The 26278-nt window shown below is 38.6% G+C and overlaps 1 protein-coding gene across 1 annotated transcript in view; it reads left to right on the forward strand.

Annotated features, from left to right (window-relative positions):
* Nucleotides 1–26278, forward strand: part of CPE (carboxypeptidase E) — a 119722-nt gene that overhangs the window by 62872 nt on the left and 30572 nt on the right. Inside the window, exons 2-3 of the mRNA XM_024245769.3 lie at nt 22528–22724; nt 25822–25989. Of these exons, the coding sequence (XP_024101537.2) occupies nt 22528–22724; nt 25822–25989 (365 nt within the window). The remainder of the gene's footprint in view (nt 1–22527; nt 22725–25821; nt 25990–26278) is intronic.

Below are 26278 nucleotides of genomic sequence, written 5' to 3' on the forward strand. Positions count from 1 at the left end.
TGATCGTGGCTCACTGCAGTCTCGAACTTCTGGGCTCAAGCAATCCTTCCACCTTGGCTTCCTGAGTAGTTGGGACTACAGGTGGATGCTACCATGCCCAGCTAATTTTTTAATTCTTTTGTAGAAACAGAGTCTTGCGATGTTGCCCAGGCTAGTCTTGAACTCCTCGGTTCAAGTGATCTTCCTGCCTCAGCCTCTCAAAGTGTTGGGATTACAGGCATGAACCATGGACCCAGCCTAGCAAAACATTGAGTTTTTATACCAAAAATATACAGCAGCTTGTGCTAGTGTATCCACAGTCCTACTTCCATATTTCCTTCTGATATTCCTCAAACTTATCTTCTTGAGATGGATATAAACTCAACATACAGGAAGTTCATACAAAAGTGCTAAATTCAGTTTCCAGATTATAACAAAGCCCCATAAACATCAGAACATCAGAGGCTGATCTGTGCTGTTCAATATGCTACCCACATATAGCTATTTAAATTTAAATTAATTAAAATTAAGAATAAATAAAAATCCAGTTCCTCAGTTGCACTAGCCACATTTCAAGTGCTCAAATGTTATTTCCCAGGACAGTACAGAGAGAGAAAATTGCCACCACTGCAGAAAGTTCTACTGGAGAGTCATGGTGTAGGAATAGGCAGACCTTATAAAAAACAATCCTTTTATTTTCTGGTGAAAATGGAATTGAGCCAACCTTTCATGCATTCTTAGTTCTGATTCTGTGCCATTAAGTCAGAGCACTATGAGAATCCCTATATTACCTTGAGGAAGAACAGTGAAAATTTATAGTGGTACAGCTGTCCCAGAATTCAGAACCCATGATCTAGGAGACTTTAGATTTCATGAAAGTAAGGTCTAAGCCTACCTTGTTTTTCACTGCAGTCCCTGGGTCTGGCACATAGTAGACATTCAATAAACACTTGTGTAATGAATAGTTGAGGGAACCCAGCAAGGACCCATTAAAAGGGCCTAACTACAAAAACATGGGCATCTCTTGGGGTTTGGATCACTTTTGAGGATTCCCTGGGAATCAGGAGAATCAGGCAGTAGCCATTGGAGATGCCTCCTATGTAGAAGCCACAGCAAAGCATAGGGCAAATGGCATTCGCTGAGTAGCTTCTCCTTTTTCTTCTCTTCCTTCTCTGTCTCCTCTCCTTCTCGTCTCCCTATTCCAACATCATATCAAATTGCTAATTCTGTGGAGCATTTATTAAATGCCAGCCACTATTCTAAGGTCTTTTAATAGATTATTTCATCTTCCCAGTGATTCTATTGTATTGCTTTGCTAAGGCTACCATAACAAAATACCACAGACTGGGAAGCTTCAACCACAAACATTTATTTTTTCACAGTTCTGGAGACTGGAAGTCTGAGATCAAAGGCAGGCAGGTTTGTTTTCTCCTGAGGCCTCTCTCCTTGGCTTGCAGATGGCCACCTCCTCGCTGTGTCCTCACACGGCCCTTTCTCTGTGTATCTGCATCACTAGTGTCTCTTTCTGTGTCCAATTTTCTCTTCTTATAAGGACACCAGTCAGGTTGGATTAGGTGCATCCCAATAGCCTCATTTTAACTTAAATGCCTATGTAAAGGCCTTATCTTCGAATACAGTCACATGCTGAGGTACTGGGGGGTAAGGCTTTGCTATGGTCTGGATGTTTGTGTTCTCCCAAAAGTGATTTGTTGAAAACCTAATTGCCAGTGTGATGGCATGAGGGGAAGGGCCTTTGGGAGGTGATTTGTTCATGATGGCTGAATCCTTATGAATGGGATTAGTGCCCTTACAATGAGACCCCAGAGAGTTACCTTTTCTATCACATGAGGACACAGCCAGAAGGTACCATCTACAAACCGGAAAGGGGGTCTTTAGCAAACGCCGGCTCTGCCAGTGCCTTGACCTTGGCCATCCTAGCATTCTGAACTGTGAGAAATTCATTTCTCTTATTTATAAGTTAAGCAGTTTATGGCGTTTGTTGTAACAACCTGAACGGACCAAGACAGGCATGAACATATGAATTTTGAGGGGGCACAATTTAGCCCATAACACCTATCAGGTCGGTATTATTACTAGTCCCACATTATAGTAGAGGGAACTGAGGCATGGAGTAACCTTGCCCAAAGTTTAACAGCTAGTAAATGATGTAACACAGATAGACATCTCACCAGTCTGACTTCAAAGCTTGCGTTTTTAACCATTACAAGGGATACTGCATTTTCTTAAATTGGGAACACATTTGGGTTTGAAACTAATTCGAAAAAGATGTCATCGACCAGGCGCAGTGGCTCACGCCTGTAATCCTGACACTTTGGGAGGCCAAGGCAGGCGAATTGCCTGAGCTCAGGCATTTGAGTCCAGCCTGGGCAACATGATGAAATCACGTCTCTACTGGAAAAAAAAAAAAAAATTAAAAAAGAAAAGAAAAAGATATCACCATGAGAGGTAGATCATTGCAGCATTGGAGGTGATCTGCCTCCCCAGGTGGGGAGACTGGGTACAGCTATTGCTGCCCCAGCTTCTGCTGTTCTTCATATGCTTGTCAACTGCAGTGTCTCCAAAGTTCCTGCCAGCTCAGCCATATTCTTCCTCCCTGCCCTCATTGTGTCTTCCCCAGTTTTATCTGGGAGGGAGACTTGTGGTGGGTAGAGAGATTCATCTTGGGCTGTGGCAATCTTCAGTTGCACAAACCGCGTGAATTACGGGATGGCTGGAGCAACTGGAGGGCCAGATCCCTAGTCATTGCAAGTCGGATAGCTTTCTCTCTAGTTACTTTGTTTTGTAATACTAATAAGAATAAAAATTATTTTAACTTCTTCCATATGTATTATTCCATTCTCTTTCTTCTTCTTTTTTATTTTATTTTATTTTTTTGAGATGGAGTCTTGCTCTGTCACCTAAGCTGGAGTGCAGTGGCACAATCTTGGCTTACTGCAACCTCTGCCTCCTGGGTTCAAGCCATTCTCCTGCCTCAGCCTCCCGGGTAGCTGGGATTACAGGCATGCACCACCACACTTGGCTAATTTTTGTATTTTTATAGAGACGAGGTTTTGCCCTGTTGGCCAGGCTGGTCTCGAACTCATGACCTCATGTGATCTTCCCGCCTCAAACTCCCAAAGTGCTGGGTGTACATGTGTGAGCTATTCTCTTTCTTCTAAAAATATGTAAATTTATTTTCCCTTTTTTTGTTTTTTTTTTTCTTTTAGGCACAGCAGAAGTTATTCTACTTTATTGGTTTTTTTTTTTATTGGTGTTATTTATCCTTTATACCGCATCTTTAATTGTTTTTTAAAATACTAATTTTGCTTTTAGCTTTTAAAATTTCTACTCCTACCTTCTTTTGGCTGGTTTTGGTATTTTCTTTGAATTTGAAAAAATGAAAGAAATGACAAAGAAAGTTAACAGCTTTTAAAAATAATGGCAATAACAAGTTAGATACAGAAGTAGAAAAATGTTCTTTTCACAATTGTATAGCCAGGAATAGATTTAACAAAAAAGGTGCAACTCCCACATGAAGAAAGATGTACTTATTGACAGGACTTGAATAAATACAAATCGAATTGACAAGAAGATGTAAAATCATGAAAATAACAGTTCTTCCAAAATTAATGTTTGATTTAATAAAATTCCAACCAGAATTTTATTTTTTTAAGTAAAAATATTATTTTCAGGTTCATTTGAAATAATAAATGTATTAGAATTCCAGAAAATATTTTAGAAAATATTTAGAAAAGAGACTTATATTGGAGCACTAGTCCTACTGGCTATTAATACATGGTTCTAAGATTCTTTTAGCAAAACAGCTTGATATAAAGTCTGGATAAAAGCAGCTATTATTCTATTATAATAGATTAAAGTATAGATGGAAACCTAATTTATGATAAAGGTAGAATTTAAATTCAGAGGGAAAACGATGTTGGCGTAATTGGCTTCTAGCTAGAATAAGATAAAATGAAACCACAACTTCACACCGTGTATATATGAAATATACATGTGAGGTGGAATAAATACTGAAATGTCAAAATCAGAATATAAAATAATAGAAGAAAAATTTTGATTATATTTAGTTTTTCTTTAAAAACAGGACAAATCCATAAGCCATTTAAGAAAAGGGTTGGATAGTTTTCACTAACAAAATTATAAGTTTCTGTGTTGAAAAATGCACAACATAAAGTAAGAAATACAAGTTTAGACTGAGAAAATATTTCCAATACTGCATTATAAACAAAAGTGTAATGTACTTATACAATGAGACTTAATAAAGCATTAAGAAGCATAGAAACAACAGGCAAAGCATAAGATTTGGCAAGATACATTGGATGGAATGCAGATGGCCAATAAATGGATGAAAAAATGTTTAACTTTTGAAATAAAAGAAATACAAATTAGAGTTTTTGTTTTGCTTTGTTTTGTTTGTTTTGAGACAGAGTCTTGCTCTGTCACCCAGGTTGGAGTGCAGTGGCGTGATCACGACTTACTGCAGCCTTGCTCTCGTGGGTTCAGGTGATCCTCCCTTCAGCCTCCCAGGTAGCTGGGACTACAGGTGCCCACCACCACACCCGGCTAATTTTTGTATTTTTCGTAGAGATGGGGTTTTACCCCATTGCCCAGTCTGGTCTGGAACTCCTGAGCTCAAGTGATCCACCTGCCTCAGCCTCCCAAAGTGCTGGGATTACAGGTATGAGCCACTGCGCCCGGCCTAGAGTTATTTTCCAATAGTTTGGAAAAAATAATAATCTTTATTGCTGGCCTTAGAATGAGTAAACAAATCCTTTCACACATTACGAAGGGGTGTATGAATTGCTACAATTCTTTTGGGAGAAGCTATTGAAATATAAAATGCATATTCTCCTCAAAGCAACAACACTGCTGTTAGAAATCTTACCTACTGAAATGAAAGCACAAGTATGTATTGATAAACAAATTATGCAAAACTTAACAATGGAGATATGTTTTGAGAAATTAGTTGTTAGATGATTTTGTCATTGAATGAACATCAGACTACACAGTAGAGCCTACTATACATGCAGGTTATGTGGTATAGCCTATTGCTCCTAGGCTACAAACCTGTCCGGCATATTACTGTACTGAACACTGTAATACATTGGTAAGCATTTGTATCTCTAAATATAGAAAAGGTACAATAAAAATACAGTATGAAAGATTAAAAATGGTACACCTGTATAGGGCACTTACCATGAGGGGAACTGTAGGACTGAAAGTTGCTCTGGGTGAGTCAGTGAGTGCTGAATGAATGTGACGGCCTAGGACATGACCATATAAAACTGTAAACCTTAAAACTGTAAACTTTATTAACACTGGATACTTTGGTTACACAAAATTTATTAAGAAATATTTTTATGGCCAGGAGTGGTGGCTCACGCCTGTAATCCCAGCACTTTGGGAGACTGAGGCTGGTGGATTACCTGAGGTCAGGATTTCGAGACCAGCCTGGCCAAAATGGCGAAACCTCATCTCTACTAAAAATACAAAAATTAGCCGGGAGTGGTGGCGCATGCCTGTAATCCCAGCTACTTGGGAGGCTGAGGCAGGAGAATCGCTTGAATCCAGGAGGCAGAGGTTGTAGTGAGCTGAGATCACGCCACTGCACTCCAGCCTGGGCAACAGAGCGAGACTCTGTCTCAAAAAAAAAAAAAAAAAAAGAAAAGAAAAGAAATATTTTAATTTTTTCAGTAACAAATTAACCTTAGCTTACAGTAACTTTTTTTACATTATAAACAAAATTTTTAAAAAATCTTTTTGACTCTTTTGTAATAACACAGCTTAAAACACAGAAGCATTGTATAGCTGTACAAAAATCTTTTCTTTCTCTTATATCCTTTCTGTAAGCCTTTTTGTATTTTAAAAATTTTTATATTTTTCTACTTTTTAAATTCTTTTTTAAAAAACAAGGACACAAACACACACATTGACCTAGGCCTACACAGGGTCAGGAACATCAAAACATAGGCCCTAGGCAATGGGAAATCTTCAGATCCATTATAATCTTATGGGAATGCAGTCATATGTGGGGTTGATCATTGACTAAAATGTCATTATATGGCCTATGACTGTACATTCATTTTATTAAATATATGCATATCTATATTCATATATACATATACACAAGGATGTTTATTGCCTTTTCAGAAGGTTCATCAATAGGAGAGAGGTAAAAATTATTGTGTATTTATAAAAGGGATTGTTACCCACTATTATAAAGAATAAGATCTAAATGTGTTGACCTATAGAGGGGTAGAGAGAGGAAAGGAGATTATGAACTTTTCAAAAATAAAACTTCAGATAATTTTATTTGTCACAGGAGAATGCATTACTTTTCATACTAATGATAATAATGGTTACCACTTATTGACCCTTACTATGGACAAAGTATAGCAGGAATTTACATATATCATTTATAATTCTCACAAGAACATGCAAGAACAATGTCTTCAGTTACCTATGGGGAACTGAGGCTCAGATTGGCGGTCAAGTGGTGGAGCCAGGATTCAGCCCCTAGCCCATCTGCTGAGAAAGTCTTTGCTCTTTCTTCTGGTTCCTACCATGGCTGCATCATCTTCTGTGTGGGCCCTAACGGGGAGCAGGAAATGCCCCACTTCTCTCTGGGCAAGGGAGCCATAAGAAGGACATCCCTAGCATGTACAACCACTGCCGATTTTGGTCCTGTGGAGAACTAATAAAGAATAAAGCAAAAAAAACCTTCTTTTATCATTGGGAGCATTGTCACCAGTCCTAACTGATCACTCCACTCTACTACACCGATAGCAATGGGCTGCCTTACTGTGTCGTTTTTGATCGTCAGTCCACTATCCCGTGAATTATTGCGTATTCATAAGCTAGAATATGGACAGTCAGGGAAGGCCGCATGGAAGAGGTAAGCACCTGAAACTTGATTAGGGAGATGGAGTCAGAAGGTAGTGATTTTCTCTGGTTGTGGTGCTACATCGTGGGTTGTTGAGTTCCAGTACTGCTGTGAATAAGCTCTGTGGTATAGGAGAAGATATTTAAACTCCTGGTGCCCTAGGTTTTCTCATCTGTAAAACGTAGATGAAAATAGTTCCTACTTCTTAGTGTGTGTTTGTGTGCACGCATGCGCATGCACCTGTGCGTATGTGAGTATGTATTAAATGAATTAATACACAGAGAGCCCTTGGAAAAGTCCCCACCACAGGGTAAGCCCAAAGTACATGAAGGCCATTATTATTATTATCAAGACCAATCCTCAGATTCTAGGTCTAAAAAGATAGTTTACTTTTGGCGTGATTAGCCTATGATTACCAATGTCATAATGCTAATGCCTGCATTTATACTATGAGTTTAAAGAAGGATAAGATCAGGTCGAGGTTAATAACCATTTGAATTCTGACATGTTTGTGACACAATAATGTTCACAGGTGACACCAAAAATGTTGAATTATCATTTGCTTTCTTGAAACCGGTTTATTTTAGGGGAGGCCTAATTTTTTGTATGACTCCTGTTAATTTTCATGACTGTCCTTGTTGCTCTGTTGTCTGTGTCTTTTCCTCTCTTGGATGTTGGGGAGATGAGCGATATGTAGATAGGATAGGTGAGTGTGAAGGCAGAAGTGTGGTTGGTGAGTGTTGAAAAGAAAGTAACAGATCCATAAAGAAAACCACAGTATTTCCTACCCTCGACGCTGAGATATGCGATGAGTGTATCTATCTGTTGATAGAGCTGTTTAGGTTTTTGTTTATTTGTTCGGGTTTCGTGCAATTTTGTGTAAATTTTTTCTGGTAATTTTTTGTTATTTAATTATCTTCCCAGAAGAGAAATTCTTTTTTTTTCTGGGTTTGAGGCACATTTATTTATCTTTTTCTGAGTTGTTAAGCAGTTAGAAAATTATAAGTAGTTTTTTTTGCTACACATGATTATTTTTATCAGTAAACTTGAAAACAGCTGTTTATTTTGGTCACAAAGAAATATTTTAATAATGCTTTTGACAATATATCGCAAACCATCTGAATAGAGAATCTTAAATAGCTTTAAAAGAATCATGAACTTATTAGCAAAAATAATGAAGTTCAGTATAACATTTAAGTTGACACTTTGAGATTGTAGATAATGTTTACTTGGGACACACATGAAATTAAAGGTGATTCGTTAGCATTTAGTAATTGTCTTTATTTCTTCATTTAAGCCAGATGTTTTATATTTTATTTAGCAAAACATCTTAATATTATTTTTAGTTTGGAGTGTTTGTGGAATATTTAAATTAACATTTAAAAATTCCTAAGGGAAGGGACAAGTGAAATACTAACACAAACAAAAACTGTTATAAAATCAGAAATGTCAAGATTTTGGGGGGGCTACTGTGTGTCTGTTTAATTATCTACTTGATCTTATATGTGATTTTGTCTTTCATTTTATTACTCTTCTTCATTGGGAAGAAAAAATCTTCTCAAGGTCTTATCTCAGTCCCTGAAGAAATAAATAAAAAAGAGTAGCAGAAGATGGATGAGATTGAGTGGGAGGTAAAATTAGAACAATTGCAATCAGTAAAAATCTTGAAAGTACTTTAGTGAGAGAACCATAAACAAAATATGATAGTGCATATCCTATAAGATCCATGATTACTCATAATTTATTCACAAGTACATTAAAAATGTAAAACCATGCATAATTATTTAATGTATAATTAAAATTTAAATATCGAATTTGAAACTGGGACAAGCAATACGCTTTCCTGTCATCTGAACAGTTCTGGAGTATCATAGGATTATTTCATGTCTGATAATATTCCATCGTCTTCCTGTATCTAACATCAGATTTAATACACACAGCAGATACTTTTTGATCATACGGTTTAGCATTTATAATGTATCTTAGAGCTGAAGCCACATAGCCGCCTTGAAAATTATGCTGTATGCCTTTGAATGGGTGGGCACTCAAGTAGGTTGGAGTAAGAAAAAGCACTCAAGTTTTTGCTGTTGTTGTTGTTTTTAATTATTTTTAAAGTTAGTCTCATTTGATCTCTCTTTCTTTCCCCCACTCTTGATTTTGGAGGTTCCAAATGGCCTTTCTCCACTCAAAGAGTGGTTCCCAGGTCTGCAGGATAGCACGGTCCACTGACCAGCCGCATGGCATCCCAGGGGAGCTTATTAGAGCTACAGGCTCTCAGGCCCCACTCCAGATCTGCCGAATTGGAATCTGCATTTTAATAGGATCTTCAGTTGCTTCACATGACATCCAAGTTTGAGAAGCCCTGCCATATGGGATAGGTCTGAATCAGGCCGATATTATTGTCTATATTCCTGGAAGGATTGCTTAATTTTCTAAACTTGTTTGGGTTTTGTAGCTTTTTGAATGATCCCAGGGGCTCCTAATATTCCTATTAGAAGTTTCTAAGTCTCCAACAGGGAAGATCATCTATATTATTGTTACCAGTGTGAGTAACAACAATGGGTGATATGATTTCCATTTATTAGCTACCCACTAGTGGGGCATGATGCAAAATGTCTCATCTGTGTATTTCACCTGTAATCCTCTCAACAACTCAACAGAAGAGGTTTTATTATTTATTTATTTATTTATTTATTTACTTGAGACAGAGTCTCGCTCCGTTACCCAGGCTGGAGTGCAGTGGTACCATCTCTGTTCACTGCAACCTCCACCTCCCAGGTTCAAGTGATTCTCCTGCCTCAGCCTCCTGAGTAGCTGGGATTACAGGCACATGCCACCACGGCTGGCTAATTTTTGAATTTTTAGTAGAGATGGGGTTTCACCATGTTGGTCAGGCTGGTCTCGAACTCCTGATCTTGTGATCCACCCGCCTCGGCCTCCCAAAGTGCTGGGATTACAGGCGTGAGCCACTGTGCTCGGCCCAGAAGAGATTTTAATAAGACAATTTACAGAAAAGAAAACCGAGGCTAGGGGTTATTTGTTCAAGGTTAAATACACAATGTTAGTTCTGAAATCAAACCCAAGTTTGTCTCACCTAAGCCACGTACCGCCCCCCAACCCCCGTTTTTGTTTTTGTTTTTTTTAAACAATACTATATTGCTACATGCCGCTTTGGTCCTCTTGCAGTAAGGAAGGGCATATAAAAGTGCCCTGTTTGTCTGGGATCAGAAAACAAGCCTGTGTAGGCCCAGAGAGACAAATATGGCATGTTCTCACACGTATGCAAGAGCTAAAGTGGATCTCACAGAAGGAGAGGGCAGAATGGTAGATACTAGAGGTTGGGAAGGGAAGGTGAGAATGAGGAGAAGTTAGTTAATGGACACAGTTAGCTAGAAGAAATAAGTTCTAATATTCAACACTACCATAGGTAAATTATATTTAATAATTTATTGTGCATTTCGAAATAGCTAGAAGAGAAGAATTGCAATGTTTCCAGGCCTAAGAAAAGATAAATGTTTGAGGTGATGGATATCCTAGTTACCCAGATTCGATCACTGCATATTGTATACATGTATCAAAATATCACATGTATGTATAATTATATATTTATGTACAACTATGATATACCAATAAAAAAAGGAAATAAACCTGTGTATAGGCATATGCTGATATTTATTGTGACTCTTATTTCTGTTTTCTGATTCTGACTTATAAATGTCTAGAGTAAGAGTCCTTAAATTTGTAAAATCTTTGTACATTTTTGTGATTTGTTTTTTGGGTTTTTTTTGCAAATGTGGGGGAAGATCATTCATAGTTTTGTTTAAATTGAATTTTCAAAAAAGGCCATGACCCACAAATTGTTAAGAGCCATCTCCCAACTCAGCCTGTACCTTCATGGCCCTCAGCTGTTGAAATTCCCACCATTCTGCTGGCATCATTGCATTCCTCCCTATTACTAGATTTTCCCAGTGCCTTCTTTCCAAATCATTCCTTCTCAATCCTGCCCTGGCATCAGAATCACCTCTAGACCCTGTACAGAATACAGCTGCTCAGGCCCCTTCTCAAACCTTCTGAAAGATGACCTTGGGAATGGGGCTCAGAAAGCTGTATGTTTAAGAAGCTCCGCAAATGATTCTGACCTAGAGTGCTATAAGTCAGCACAATTTTCTTTCTTTCTTTTTTTTTGAGATGGAGTCTCACTCTGTCGCCCAGGCTGTAGTGCAGTGGTGCGATCTCAGCTCACCACAACCTCCGCCTCCCAGGTTCAAGTGATTCTCCTGCCTCAGCTTCCTGAGTAGCTGGAACTATAGGCGTGTGCCACCACACCTGGCTAATTTTTTCTATTTTTAGTAGAGACGGGCTTTCACCATGTTGGTCAGGCTGGTCTCGAACTCCTGACCTCGTGATCCGCCCACCTCAGCCTCTTAGAGGGCTAGGATTAAGGCATGAGCCACCGCGCCTGGCCAGTTTTCTTAGTTTCTTTCTTATTTTTTTTCTTTCTCATTTTCTTTCCTTCTTTCTCTTTCTTTCTTTCTCTTTCTTTCTCTCTCTTTCTTTCTCTTTCTTTCTTTCTCTCTCTCTCTTTCTTTCTCCTTCCTTCCTTCCTTTCTCTCTTTCTCTCTTTCTTTCTTTTTCAGCATCTCACTCTGTCACCCAGGCTGAGTGCAGTGGCATGATCATGGCTCACTGCAGTCTCAACCTCCCAGCTCAGGTGATCCTCCCACCTCAGGCTCCTGAGTAGCTGGAACCACAGGCATGCACCACCATGCCCAGCTAATTTTTAAATTTTTTGTAGAGGCAGAGTTTTGCCATGTTACCCAGGTTGGTCTCAAACTCCTAGGCTCAAGTGATCCTCCCACCTTGGTTTCCCAAAGTGCTGAGATTATAGGCATGAGCCACCACACCCAGCTTCAATTTTCTTTACAAACTTTGAACAAAAGGAGATACTTCATGAATGTCTTCTTGTGGAATGATCTCCAGGAGGGAGACCCAGAGCAGCCCAGTCCTCCCATAAGAGACTCATCATCATCTAGATCTGGCTTTCCTGGTAAGATCCTAACTAAAGAAAGAGAGGTGAGCAAAGGAAAAGAAGGTATTTCCACCTTCACTAGTTTATAAAAAATAATGTCAGAGTTTCAATATTTACAGAAATGCCCTCACTTTTTGAAATGCAAGTATTTGATACCTTCACAAAAGCTAGGATTTTTTTACAAATACCCCATACACAGTGGTGTGCTGGTAAATGTTTTACAATCAGCTCTGATTTGTAGCGTTGCCTATTTCCATGGTGTAAACACTCCCACCCTGGCCAATTTGAAGCTACCAACTTGGCTCACAAATTTCCTGAAAATTAAAAAAGCCTCTCATATGCCAGTACAAGCCTACTCCATCCCACCACTGCATATGGAGAGTGATCATCTGGGAGAGATGGCTTCTGGATTTCTCTATAGGCTCAGGCATGCAGAATGATTCAGAGAGCTCCATTTGCTTCTTTATTCTCCTTCAGAAGATTCTATTGTGTGGCCTACTCCTTCCGAAACCAGTGCATGTTCAACACCTCAAGTCTTTCATGATGATATTGAAAAAAATAACATCTTGAAGATGTTTGACAAATTAATTTGACTTTTGAATTATTTTCCTTTTGAGAGAATAAAATGTTCCAAAGGTCTCCTGGGAAGAGATTGTTCAAATAAGTTTTTATGTTGTTGATTTTGTTTTAGGTAGTTAATGCTACTACCTCTTTATCTGTGGGTTAGTAAATTGATGTTTTCCTCCTTCATTTATCTGTGTCTGCTAGAACTGTTTGACATTCTCCAGCCACGCAGGTTCTGATGATATTACTTTTACTCATTGTCTATTTACCTTTGAAAGGATGAGCTGTTTATTCATGGGCATAAAGAGCAATGACTGAGGAAATGGACTAGTGTTTTTCCATTAATTTTTATAATCATGTCTTAGTTCACTATGATGATCTAGAGTTTTCTCTTTGTTCCAGAGAACTATCAAAATTGTCACTGACATTTATTGACAACCATGATTTGTATAGGACAGTTTTAGAAACTTGAATACCAGTAGTTTGTCAAGCAAGATACAGTGCCTGCTTCTCTAGAATCAGGGGATGTTTAAGAGGTTATCTAGTCCAGCCTCCACAGCTTGTCTCTTAGATATCTTTCTGCTTCTGTGGGAATTAATGACTTCTACTGACTGTAGATTTGTCTGGAGTTTTGCAGAACAAACCAAATCCTTCCCCACATAACAACCTTGGAAAACTTGGAGAACTTTTGACCTTTGGAAACTTGATGCTGCCCCCTAAACTTTTCTTCTCAACCTATGAAATGAGCTTCTCATGGAAATTATTTTCCAAAATAGATATACAAAGCACAATAAAATATGTTAATGAGAGAATCGGCTAAATTGATTCACTCGAATCATAGTCGCTGCCACAAGCCAGGTGCATTCCTGTTTTCTTTCCATTGCCTCTAGTGTCACTTTGTTTACCTCTGTTTTGTGCTTAACTTCTTAGACAAATTTATCTTTCCAATTTATCTTTTTATTTGATAAGAATATTAGTGAAAGACAGCAGAATCTTCTAAGAGAGTTATCTAAGATAACTAGAAGTAATCATTCTAAAAGATGCTTCAAGGTCCAAAAACTCTCTTCAGTACATAAATGCACAAAGGCATTTTGATAAGCATTTGATGTAGCCAATAACTATTATAGCACTTTAAAAAATAATTATGGTCTTTTTGGTGATTAATATCTACAGAAAGATTTCAAATCATGAAACTAAATCATTAAAATGATCTCTGCCTTATCTGATTTGTATATTAAAACTTCTCTGTGCTCACTTAACAATGTTCTTAAACAAGTCAAAGGTTTTTTGTTTTTGTTTTTGTTTTTTTTTTGAGATGGAGTCTTGCTCTGTTACCCAGGATAGAGTGCAGTGGCATGATCTTGGCTCACTGCAACCTCTGCCTCCTGGGTTCAAGCGATTCTACTGCCTCAGCCTCTCGAGTAGCTGGGATTACAGGCGTGCACCACCACACCTAGCTAATTTTTGTATTTTTAATAGGGTTTCACTATGTTGGCCAGGCTGGTCTGGAACTCCTGACCTCAGGTGATCCGCCTGCTTTGGCCTCCCAAAGTGCTGGGATTACAGGCGTGAGCCACTGTGCCTGGCCACAAGTCAAAGGTTTTTCTGAATCTGAAGGCTTTCATAGGTAGCTTCTTCCTGGATGGTAATAATAAGGTGTTTTGTGATACTAATTTTAAATTATTGATTTCTGTGAATTTTAAATGATGAATTTGTATGAATGGGAATGGAAATTATATTGCCTTTTTATTGTGAAGGTCGTCTTGTAGGACAGGACTATAGAGAGAGCAGAAGGAATTTTGAATATCTGATATAATTGCTGACGAATATTTTAGAAAAACTATATAATAGATTAAAGTAAATTTTCTTCATTGATTTATTATGGCTAATATTTAGGGCAAAGGGTGATATACTCTTGTGAGTCAGTAACTGCTAGGATAACTTATTCAGTCAAAAAATTTTCCCTATGCCCGTTTACCACCCTTCCCCCTAAGTTGAATTCATAATGATGCAGTGCTTTGGAAAACAGCTCTGTATTAATATAAGGTAAAAAGCCCTCACAAAATAAAAGCTTCTTTTAATTATCCTAGCATGAAATGAAACAAAAAGAAAAGTAATAGGGTAGATGCTAATTTCATCTTTCTTTCTTTCTTTCTTTGTGTCTTCCTCCCTCCCTTCCCTCCTTCCCTCCTTCCTTCCTTCCTTCCTTCCTTTCTCTCTTTCGACGGAGTCTTGCTCTGTTGCCCAGGCTGGAGTGCAGTGCCGTGATCTTGGCTCACTGCAGGCTCCACCTCATGGGTTCAAGCTATTCTCCTGCCTCAGCCTCCCGAGTAGCTGGGACTACAGGCACGCACCACTATGCCCAGCAAATTTTTTTTTTTTTTTTTGAGATGGAGTCTCACTCTGTCGCCCAGGTTGGAGTGCAGTGGCGTGATCTTGGCTCACTGCAACCTCCGCCTCCCAGGTTTAAGCAGTTCTCTGCCTCAGCCTCTTGAGTAGCTGGGATTACAGGCACGCACCACCATGCCCGGCTAATCTTTGTATTTTTAGTAGAGACGGGTTTCACCAGCTTGACCAGGCTGCTCTTGAACTCCTGACCTTGTGGTCCACCTGCCACTGCCTCCCAAAGTGCTGGGATTACAGGTATGAGCCACTGTTCCAGGCTGTAGCCTCATATATGTCTTATTGTGTTTCAAAATTCTTCAGATTTCTTAGACCTCAGTTTCCCCTTTTGGAGAATCTTTGGAGAAACCAGAAGCCATCTGTCCCAAATAATTGCTTTCCACATGCAGTGGTGGTTTGGAGTAGGCTTTTACTGGCATATGAGAGCCTATTTTAATTTTCAGGAAATTTGTGAGCCAAGTGACCACACATTAGTAGCTTCAAATTGGCGAGGGTGGGAGTGTTTACACCATGGAAATAGGTAATGCTACAAATTAGAGCTGAGTGTGAAACATTCACCAGCACACCACTGTGTATGGGGTATTTGTAAAAAGTTTGTAGCTTTCTTTTGTGAAGGCATCAAATACTTTCATTTCAGAAAGTTAAGGCATTGCTGCTAATATTGGAACTCTGACATTATTTTATAAACTTGTGAAGCTGGAAATACCTTCTGTTCTTTTGCTCACCTCTCCTTCAATTAGAATCTTAGTAGAAATATTTTAGATGTCATATGTAAGATAACTTTGAAATTATATTAAAAGCAAATGCATAATAAATGCAACTAAATATTTTAAATTATTAAGAAAATATTCTTAAATAAAATAATACCTGAATCATAAAAAAAAGATTACAAAATGATTCTGTAATGTGTCTCTGCAGAATAATTCTGTAATATATTCCATCTTGACTGCCCATTAAAAATCAGATGAAGTGAGATTTCACTTTTAAGATATCATGTTGATTTGGTTGTTTTCTAAATTTCACTCTGAAGGAAGAAGCAAGAAGAGAATATAATGCTGTCATTTCTTTTGCAATCATTTTTTGTTCCTTTGCCTTTTCTTGATTTCCTTTCCCCACTTTTTTCTTTACTTTTTCCTCATTTCTTCTGTAAACGAGTAATCTGTTTTTATAACCATACTACCGCCTCGTGTTTTTTATTGGACCCCTGGCAACTTGCATTTCCTTTAGGAATATGCCCAGCATTTTTAGGCTGCTAAAATATGAGCCAATTAATGATGTTCTTATTGACGAGGTCTAGGAAACTTGTAGGGTTCAGTTTCTGTAAGAATGATTTACAGGCTATAATAGGTTAGAATGTCAAACAAGGGGAAACAATTAGTAGCACTAATGTTTTAACCCCAGGTTTATCACTGAGGGAGGATCATTGATGAAAAGGCCCATCTGTTCCAAAGATGTTTCCAACTTGCTTGTATAGCAGTTTGTAAATCAAATCAGTGCAGTGATTGTGAGGTTTATATAGCCATTTGTTTGTCTATTTTTCAAAATCACTGCTTTTGTGCACATTTCATCATGATATCTTTGAAAAATGGGGTTTTACCTGTGGAAATTACACTATTGTTATTCAGCATTATGTCCAGTTTATTACATGTACCAGGAACACGTATTTTGAAATTGTCACCAGCTCCAAGAATTATGTAATTAGTGAGTTAAATATATAACTTCCAAATGAATTAGTGGACCTATATTTTGGCAAAAATTTGTTGTTGGAGGAAGAATAGATTCATCCCAGAGTGAGTTTCTTCTCTATTTTCAGGATAAAAGATGGGAGAATTCTGTTACTATAATCAAGTTCTTTCTTAAAATACCCTTAACCTACTTTTTTCCCTTCTAAATAATGATGCTCCACTTCTTACATAGAATTTCACAATTTACAACCCACATTCACATTTGTTATTTCATTTCCTATTGGATATTTTCCCTCTGCTGTTTTCTTCCCATAGAAAGGCCATTGAATAATTGGCTCTAAGATTTGAAAGGAGTTCAGATTGTCTGTTCTCCTGACAACAGAGAACAGATTATCTGTTCAATTACTGTGCCTAGTGATCAGCCTGTCTGTTACTTCCAAAAGGAGAAGAAAATATTAGATAGGTAGACAGACTGATCATGGGGCCAAATAACAGAGTGAAAGTAAATTTTCTTTTCATAGGAATGGAAGACAATATTATTTTTTACTTTTGTCTTTTTATTTGATCCTTTATTTCATGCTCACCCTACTGACCTGTGGACTTCTGTTTCAGTGACTCTCTGGTCACTTTAAGGCATAAATTCCTTTTGCTATTTGGGAACATTGCTAACTTGCCTCCAGCTTCAAATTTCACCCACATGGATGTGAGTTTCTGGGGTGTAAAAGAGTGACATTTTATTTCTGAGGCAAGAGACTTCTTTAAAGCTGCTTTTTTACTGATTTAGTTATTTCAAATCATATTAATACAAATTCGGGCAAATTAAGAGTTACAAGTCTGGACTTAAAATCATATGCCTGCTCTGGTTTGGAATTTATGCAGCTATTTCTGCCTTAATTAAAACTGTGGATATTTTTAAAGCTTAGAATTTATTCTTATCTTATTCTGACGAGAATCCAAACAGGCACATTAAATGTTCTGTGATACGGACGGAAAAAGATAGAAACTCGGCCCAGCCAGGCTGGATTTGGTTTGTGAGGCGATCGTCTTTTAATAATGGCTTGATTGATGATTGCGTGCCATGTGAAGTAACTGGAATGCTGTATGGTTACATGAAATTGTGGGAAAATTGACACAATGTGGAAAAGATGCTTGCTGAGCCTATGAAGTGCAACCTGTGCAAATATGATGATTCCTCAGTTGCAAGATCAGGAACTCAGGATTACTGTGTAAAAAGGAAAATGAAGGCCGGGCGTGGTGGCTCACCCCTGTAATCCCAGCACTTTGGGAGGCCAAGGGGTGGGCGGGGGGGGGGGGGCAGATCACGGGGTCAGGAGTTTGAGACCAGCCTGGCCAATATGGTGAAACCCCGTCTCTACTAAAAATACAAAAATTAGCTGGGTGTGGTGGCGTGTGCCTGTACTCCCAGCTACTCAGGAGGCTGAGGCAGAAGAATTGCTTGAACCTAGGAGGCGGGACTGCAGTGAGCCGAGATTGTGCCACTGCACTCCAGCCTAGGCAACAGAGTGAGACTGTCTCAAAAAAAAAAAAAAGGGAAAATGAATTAGTGAAGAAAATAAGATGAATGTAAAAAGAACCATCCCCAGTGTCCTGAGGGTAGTGCTTCTAGCCGCCTTCCCCGCTCCCCCACCCCGTTGCTAGGAGAGAGATGAGTTAATGCACAGGGACGTGTACATTATACCAGCCAGATCCACGTACCTGGCAGCTGCAACCTGTTAAACCTGTGGTTTTTTCTTCTATGTAAATACTATAAACAGGAAGGCAAACGTCATCCATTTACGCAGAAGAGAAAATTGATGATGAAAAACTGTCACTGCTTTGCTTAAAAAAGTCTAAGGTAAAGAATGTATTGACTCAGAGAGGGCCATTCAAAATCTAAAGTCTTCAATTTTATCGCTATTTCTGTATTAAGGATTCTGAAGGCAAAATTTCTTCAGAATCTGTTGTTTAGACTTTACAACAAAAATAGCCTTGGGGAGCTGCTTGCCTGGAGAGGTTTTGTGGTGACTATGGAAATTAATCTTCTTGATGGGAAATCAGCTGTTCACCATACTGCTGCCTTCATTCCCAAAGAAGAGTTTCCATTCCTACCCGGGGATGTTGGCTAGAGCAATGAGCCATTGAGGCCTCCTGATATTCCACCTGGGGTGCAGCCTCCTTGAAGCTGCCTCAAGCCCCCTTCAGTTACTCCTTTATTCCCTTCACTGTTCCAGAAGGGTTTTCAAGCATCTGCAGCTGCACCTCTGTCTCAAGGGCAAGCTCTACTGTCAGCCACGCTGCTGCAAGGATGCGATTGAAAAGCAAGACCATTCATTTACTCATTCATTCACAAATTTATTGAACTGATATTTAAGCTTAGAATTTATTCTTATCTTATTCTCACGAGAATGCAAATCTCTACTATGTTCCAGACTCTATGTGGGGGCACAGGTGACACACTAGTGAGCTAAAATAGATCCCATCCCAGGACTAATAGACCTTACAGTCTGGGCGACAGAGGGGTTAATCAAATAACTGCATTGATGAGTGTGTATTTTCAAACTGAGGTATTAAAAATAACAAACCCAGCCTGGGCAACATGACAAAACCTCATCTCTACAAAAAAATTAGTTGGGCATGGTGGTGCATACCCATACTCCTAGCTACTCAGAAGGCTGATGTGGGAGGATCATCTGAGCCCAGGAGGTTGAGGCTGCAGTGAGCCATGACTGTGCCACTGCACTCCAGCCTAGGTGACAGAGTTAGCCTCTGCCTCAAAAAAAAAGAAAAAAAAGAAAAATAACAAAGGAACTGGACCTAGACAAAAGATAAAGAGGAAGCTGTATTTAGCCATACTTAGAAGGCTATGCGGATAAAATGTGTGAATGTGTGAAGCAGAGAGCATTACAGGCATGAGCCCCATGGCTGAAAGAAGGATGGCTGAAACACAGGAGGGAAAGGCTGGTGCCTCAGGAGGCGAGAGGCACCACGCCAAACCACGTGGAGGTTCAAGATCTTGTAGAGAATTTTGGTCTTTATCATGAAAGCAAAGGGGAAGTTACTGATGGGTTCTTAGGTGGAGGTGACCTGAGGAGGGTTGCGTTTTAAAAAGAAAGCTTTGGCCTTGGGAGGGAAAAGAGCTGGAGAGAGGCTAGAGGGGTGGGAAGAATATCCCAATTTGGAACCTTGAAGCAGTTTAGTTACATATCCCACATTCCTTCACCGTTGCCTCACTCCTGAACATTGTCCATTGCATGTCTGAGTCTTCCTCCAGACTCTACATTCCTTCAGTTTAGGAATGCTGACATACTTGCTTTTGGATCCCATGTAGTGTCTGACCCTGGGATTTGCATGTATGTCCAACAAATGCTGTATTTAAACAATGTGGCTCTTCCCCATCTCACAAGTCATGTGAGTTGGCTTAAAGGAACACAGCTCTTCTGTATTCTAGTGATAACATTATATAGTGATCTAATTTATTCCTGAGGACAGAAGGGGTTAGAGATACACTTGCCTTTTCTTTTGCTATCATATGTGCCTTACATTTTATTTCCATACATTAATTTCTTCAATATAATGACCTTTGTTGTCCTGTCTTCATGTTAACCTAAAGCATTGTTATTGTCATTAGTGTTACTACCGCCTCGCAAATACATAGATATGTTGGGGGAGATTTTTCCTGAGAGAAATCTGCAGATTTGAAAAGAAACCATGTCATACATTTTCTGAGTCTGAAAATCAGGAGTTGCAAACATGAATGAGTAAAGCAGCAGTAGGGAATGGCACAGTCTGTGGCAGAACTAGGGGGAGCATGCTGTATCCCAAAACATTCACATTCAAACACAAAATATACTGTGCTAGCTAAACCAGACATCTGGGGGCAAATGTGGCTTAGTGACTATGGGTTTGTTGTTTCTTCTTTAATTGATTAAAAAAAAGATTTAAACACAGAGAAGTTATAAAAATTTTCAGTGTAATTAGGGGTTGTGGGCCAAGCTTTATTGAGTGACGTGAAGCTTCAAAGTTGTTTTGGGGAAGGGAGCAGGACCAAAATGCCTCCTTAGTGCAACTTTTTCAAAAAACCTGTGAAGCCGGCTTCTAGTATTCCCCTGGCTACTTGCTCTCTCTCTCTAATGGGCTGCTGCAGTTTCTCCTGTGCCACAATCAAATGAATACATCGCATAAATGAAGGTATAAACTGCATGAGTTTACAGAAAGGAAGGTTATTATTACCTTTGAAATCAGAAGCCAAGAAAACATCTCTTCTCCCACCTCCTCATCTCTTCTCTTACTTTCTGGGCAAGTCCCTAGGGGTAATTTTATTAGAGACTCTCCCTCAAAGTAAAAACTGAGGGGGGTATAAATAGCTCTGATCCTGCTCCCACCTGATCCTTAGATTAAGATTAGCATAAACTCAGGCTGAGAGGTCACCACAAGGTCATAGTTTTCTGGGATGAATAGTTACTTAAATCAGACACTCAGGAATCTCATGCAAAGAATGCTTAGTTAACATATTTCCAGGAGAAAAATAATTCCGATTTGCCTTCTTATACCAAGAACCAGCAGTCTTAGTGATTTTGTAAATGGGAGAATCCTTTCCACTGCAGAAATTGGGCCCGTGGGATGGATGAAGCAGAAATGAGCAGAACAACAGGATTAATTGAGATCACTTTGCTGCTACGTTCTGCAATTTCATTACTACTCCTAAAACGCAATGGAGAGTCTCACAAACAGGCAACAGTGACTTTTGTTAGTATTCTGAGCCCTTCGAGCAAAATATATCCTCTTTGGGCTGATTTATACCATGAGGATAATAAAAATATATGCCTTACACATTTTAGTGGGCTGTTGTGAAGAGAAAATTAGATTATGTATGGCAAGGAACTTCACAATGACAAGATAATGTGATGTAATAATAATATTAAAGATAATTATAGGAAACACATAGCACTTACTATTTGCCAGGCACTGTTCTAAGCATTTACATTCATTATATTATTTAGTTCTTATAATAACCTTCCGTATGGGCTAGAATCTATTGTTATCTCTAATTTTTAGGTGGAAAAACAGAGCCACAGAGAACTGAAGTAACTTGCCCAAGCCTAGACAGTAAAAATTGGTGCTAGGATTTGAACCCATGCAGTCTGGCCCCTCTTAATCACTGTGATTTAGGAATAAAAACAAAAAAACAAAAACACAGACTTTTAAGTAAACCAGAAGACTAGCATTGGAATCCTGGCTTCACAGACCGTATAACTATGGAGACAGTCTTAAGCAGTCTGAACTTTTTTTATCTGCAAAATGAAGTTGGATAATAATACTTATTTTTAGACGTTTGGTCAGGATTAAATAAGAAAACATGCAAAGCATAGTGTTTAATAGGAGGCACATAGTGTGTTATTATTATTAGTTATTGTGGGTGAGATTGTTTATTAGTCTTGTCAGACTGCCATAGCAAAATATCCACAGACTGGCTGGCTTAAACAACAGAAATTTATTTTCTCACAGGCCTGGAGGCTAGAAGTTCAAGATCAAGGTGGCAGTGGGGTGGTTTCTGGTGAGGCCTTTCTTCCTGGCTGCTGCCTTCTCACTGTGCTCTCACATGGTCTTTCCTCTGGTGTCTCTTCCTCTTTTTATAAAGACAACAGTCCTATTGGATTACAGCTCCACCTTTATAACTTAATTTAACCCTAATTACCTCCTTAATACAGTCACATTGGATGTTAGACCTTCAACATACTAATTTTGGGTGAATACAGTTCAGTCCATAACAGGTGGGTGGCTGGGAGGCGAGGAATAGAAGGATAGAGGGGGTATTTTAATGTCTAAGGTAGATTTTTTTTTAAGGCATCGCTGCTGGAGGAAAAAAACCATCAGATATTCATAGTACATTTGTAGGTACACAATTTATTTGGCACTGTATGTCATAGAAAACATCTCCATACTATCTATTGTTAATCTTTTAGGTGAGCCTGAATTTAAATACATTGGGAATATGCATGGGAATGAGGCTGTTGGACGAGAACTGCTCATTTTCTTGGCCCAGTACCTGTGCAACGAATACCAGAAGGGGAACGAGACAATTGTCAACCTGATCCACAGTACCCGCATTCACATCATGCCTTCCCTGAACCCAGATGGCTTTGAGAAGGCAGCGTCTCAGGTGAGTGCCAGGCAGCTCAGATCAGGCGTGCTTTCTTCATTTTCTGTATGTTTGTACGTACATGTTTATCTAAAAATTATACCCTCGCACAAAGCTTACAGATGGTGCAGTGGAGGGCATAAGTGATGCATTCATTGTTCAACTCACTGGTAAGAAAATAGCTCAGAATGAAAGGGATGATGGGCGAGTTTTTCCAGTGAAGACTGCAAATCAGAAATGGTGTTAAGAAGTTAATGTTCTAATAGTGTTCTGGTTTATGTTTTTCAATAAATTATTCACCCACTTTTGTGACTAGGTAAGTTTTCTTTTAAAAATCTGCAAATATGAAAAATATCTACTGCCATTTGTTGAAGAGTAACGCCATGGGTGTATGTGGATGAGCCTGTGTCACAGCGCCCTCTACTGAATTTAAGGAAGAAATACTTTTGGCCTGAATAATGTTTTACTGATGTTTACTTGGTTTTTACATACGCTGAGTAAAGTTAAAAAACGAGCGAAAATCCTCCCTCTTAACTAAAAATAATTTAATATATCTTCGCTGTTAGATGAACTGGAAAATAATTCCTTTTTAAGAGAAGATATATGGTGTGTGTTCCTATTTTATTGGACAGGGGTGGGGGACATTATATTTGCTGTTTTCTACAGTTTAAAATAATTTTCTTAGTCTATGGGAACATGAGAACACATTCAAGTTAATATTTAGTATGTTTATCTACAGTTAAAAAATCCAATGACATAGTTTGACATTGTAAGAAACCCAGCGAATTTCTGTAAACACAAAATTGATACAATTTCTAAAGTTATGAGAGAAAAATTCTAGTAATACATAAAATTAAATTATTTAATATTTTAAGGTAATATTCAGAATTTTTAGACACATTGGCAACAGATTATCATTGCTATTTTCTGTCTTATAGATTTTTATCCCTCACAGTCTGAGGTATCTAAACTTCCATGACTTAAAAAATGTGGGAAATATATCTATATCATGTGATATAATTTAACAGTAAAACAAGAAAATTCACATTATAAAATGAAACAAATATATTGGAAATTTATTAATTTTCCAGATTGTACCATTAGTTAAATGAAGAGTTTAAACTGGAGAGAAATTCCTCAAATCATAAAGCTCTAGAACTTTTGTTCTAGGCTCATATTTTTTCACGAAGACTATAAGAGGGAGACATGTTATTAGTCTATAACGCATGTTAAATTCATTTTAAGCCTCTAATCTTTAGTTATTTATTCTACTAAATATTTAAAAATAGGTTGCTGTGATTTACAGAGACAATGAATATTTCACTTAAACCTAATTATAGAATGATGTGCTTTGAAATAGGTCATTTATAACTAGTGAATATATATTGCGAAATTTGATAAATATCTCTATTATTACTAACATTTAAAATATTATTCATCAAACATATTTTCAAAATACCTATAACAAGTACAGTAATGCATCTCTTAATAATGGGGAAGTGTTCTGAGAAATGCAATGTTGGATGATTTTGTCGTTTTGTGAACATTCTAGAGTGCACCTACATAAACCTGCATGGTGTAGCCTACTACACACCTAGACTATGTGATATAGCCCATGGTTCCTAGGCTACAAGTCTGTACAGCAGGTTACTGTACTGAATACTGTAGGCAACCGCAACACACTAGTAACTATTTGTGTATCTAAACATAGAAAAGGTACAGTGAAAATATGGCATAAAAGATACAAACAGTACCCTTCGACAGGGCTCTTACCGTGAATGAAGCCAGAAGTTGCTCTGGGTGAGTCAGTGAGTGAGTGGTGAGTGAATGTGAAGGCCTAGGACATTACTGTACACTAGTATAGAATTTACAAATACTGTACACTCAGGCTACACTAAATTTATAAAAAATATTTTTCTTCCTTCAATAATAAATTAGACTTACCTTACTGTAACTTTCTTTTTTTTTTTTTGAGATGGAGTCTCACTCTGTCACCAGGCTGGAGTGCAATGGCATGATCTCGGCTCACTGCACCCTCCGACTCCCTGGTTCAAGCTATTCTCCTGCCTCAGCCTCTCAAGTAGCTGGGATTACAGGCATGTGCCATCATGCCCAGCTAATTTTTTATATTTTTAGTAGAGACGGGGTTTTACCATGTTGGCCAGGATGGTCTTGATCTCCTGACCTCATGATCCACCTGCCTTGGCCTCTCAAAGTGCTGGGATTACAGGCGTGAGCCACTGCACTTGGCCACCTTACTGTAACTTTTTTACTTTATAAACTTTTAAACTTTAAAAACGTTTTGGACTCTTTGTAATAACACTTAGCTTGAAACACACAACACATTGTACAGCTGTCCAAAAATCTTTTCTGTCTTTGTATCCTTATTCTACAAGCTTTTTTCTATTTTTGAAGCTTTTAATGGTTTCTTAGTTTTTCAACTGTTTTGTTAAAAATCAGACACAGGCTGTGCGCAGCAGCTTATATCTATAATCCCAGTGCTTTGGGAGGCCCAGAGGAGAGGATTGCTTAAGGCCAGGAGTTTGAGACCAGCCTGAGCAACATAGCGAGACACTGTCTTTACCAAAAATAAAAAATAAAAAACTTAGCCTAGCATGGTTGTGCACACGTGTAGTCCCAGTGCTTTGGGAGGCCAAGGAGGGAGGATCACTTGAATCCAGGAGTTTGAGGTTACAGTTAGCTGTGATTATGCCACTGCACCCAAGCCTGGGCAACAGAGTGAGACCCTGTCTCTTAGAAAAAAGAAAAAGAAACTAAGACACAAACACACATATCAGCCTAGGCCTACACAGGGTCAGGATCATCAAAATGTCACTAGGCAATAGGAATTTTTCACCTCCATTATAATCTTATGGCATCACTGTTGTATAGTCTGTCAGTCGTGGTAAGAAATGTCATTATGTGGCCCATCACTGTACTTTAAATCTGATACCTTCATGTTTATATAAGTAAAGTAGTGAAAATGCTGATATGGGGGGGCATTGTTGAAGTAAATAATCTTAATAGTTATTTTAAAGACCATTGATAGAGACCTTAAATAGAAAGTGACATAATAATAAGCAACTGATGATTTTTCTCTTTGACTTTTTTTTTTTAGCCTGGTGAACTCAAGGATTGGTTTGTGGGTCGAAGCAATGCCCAGGGAATAGATCTGAACCGGAACTTTCCAGACCTGGATAGGATAGTGTACGTGAATGAGAAAGAAGGTGGTCCAAATAATCATCTGTTGAAAAATATGAAGAAAATTGTGGATCAAAACACAAAGGTAGTGACCACGGGATAGTCTTCTTGGGTTCGTCTCTAGCCTAAGGAAATATGTTCCAATATCTTCATCATCATGAAGGACAGAGGAGTAACATCACAGCTTGTATGGGGTGGTTAACTGTGGCTTTGAAAGTCAAGGCTGGAAGGGCTGGTGCCATGAAATTAGTCCTGACCCCTGGAATTGGGCCATAGGTGGAGAGGAGTTGGAGGTGCAGATATAGGGAGAAACTCAGTTGTAGGTTTCTTAGAAAATCACCAGGGCCTTCTCAGAGACCCTTTATTAGCTCATC

This window comes from Pongo abelii, chromosome 3 (genome assembly GCF_028885655.2).
Source record: "Pongo abelii isolate AG06213 chromosome 3, NHGRI_mPonAbe1-v2.0_pri, whole genome shotgun sequence".
NCBI lineage: Eukaryota > Metazoa > Chordata > Mammalia > Primates > Hominidae > Pongo > Pongo abelii.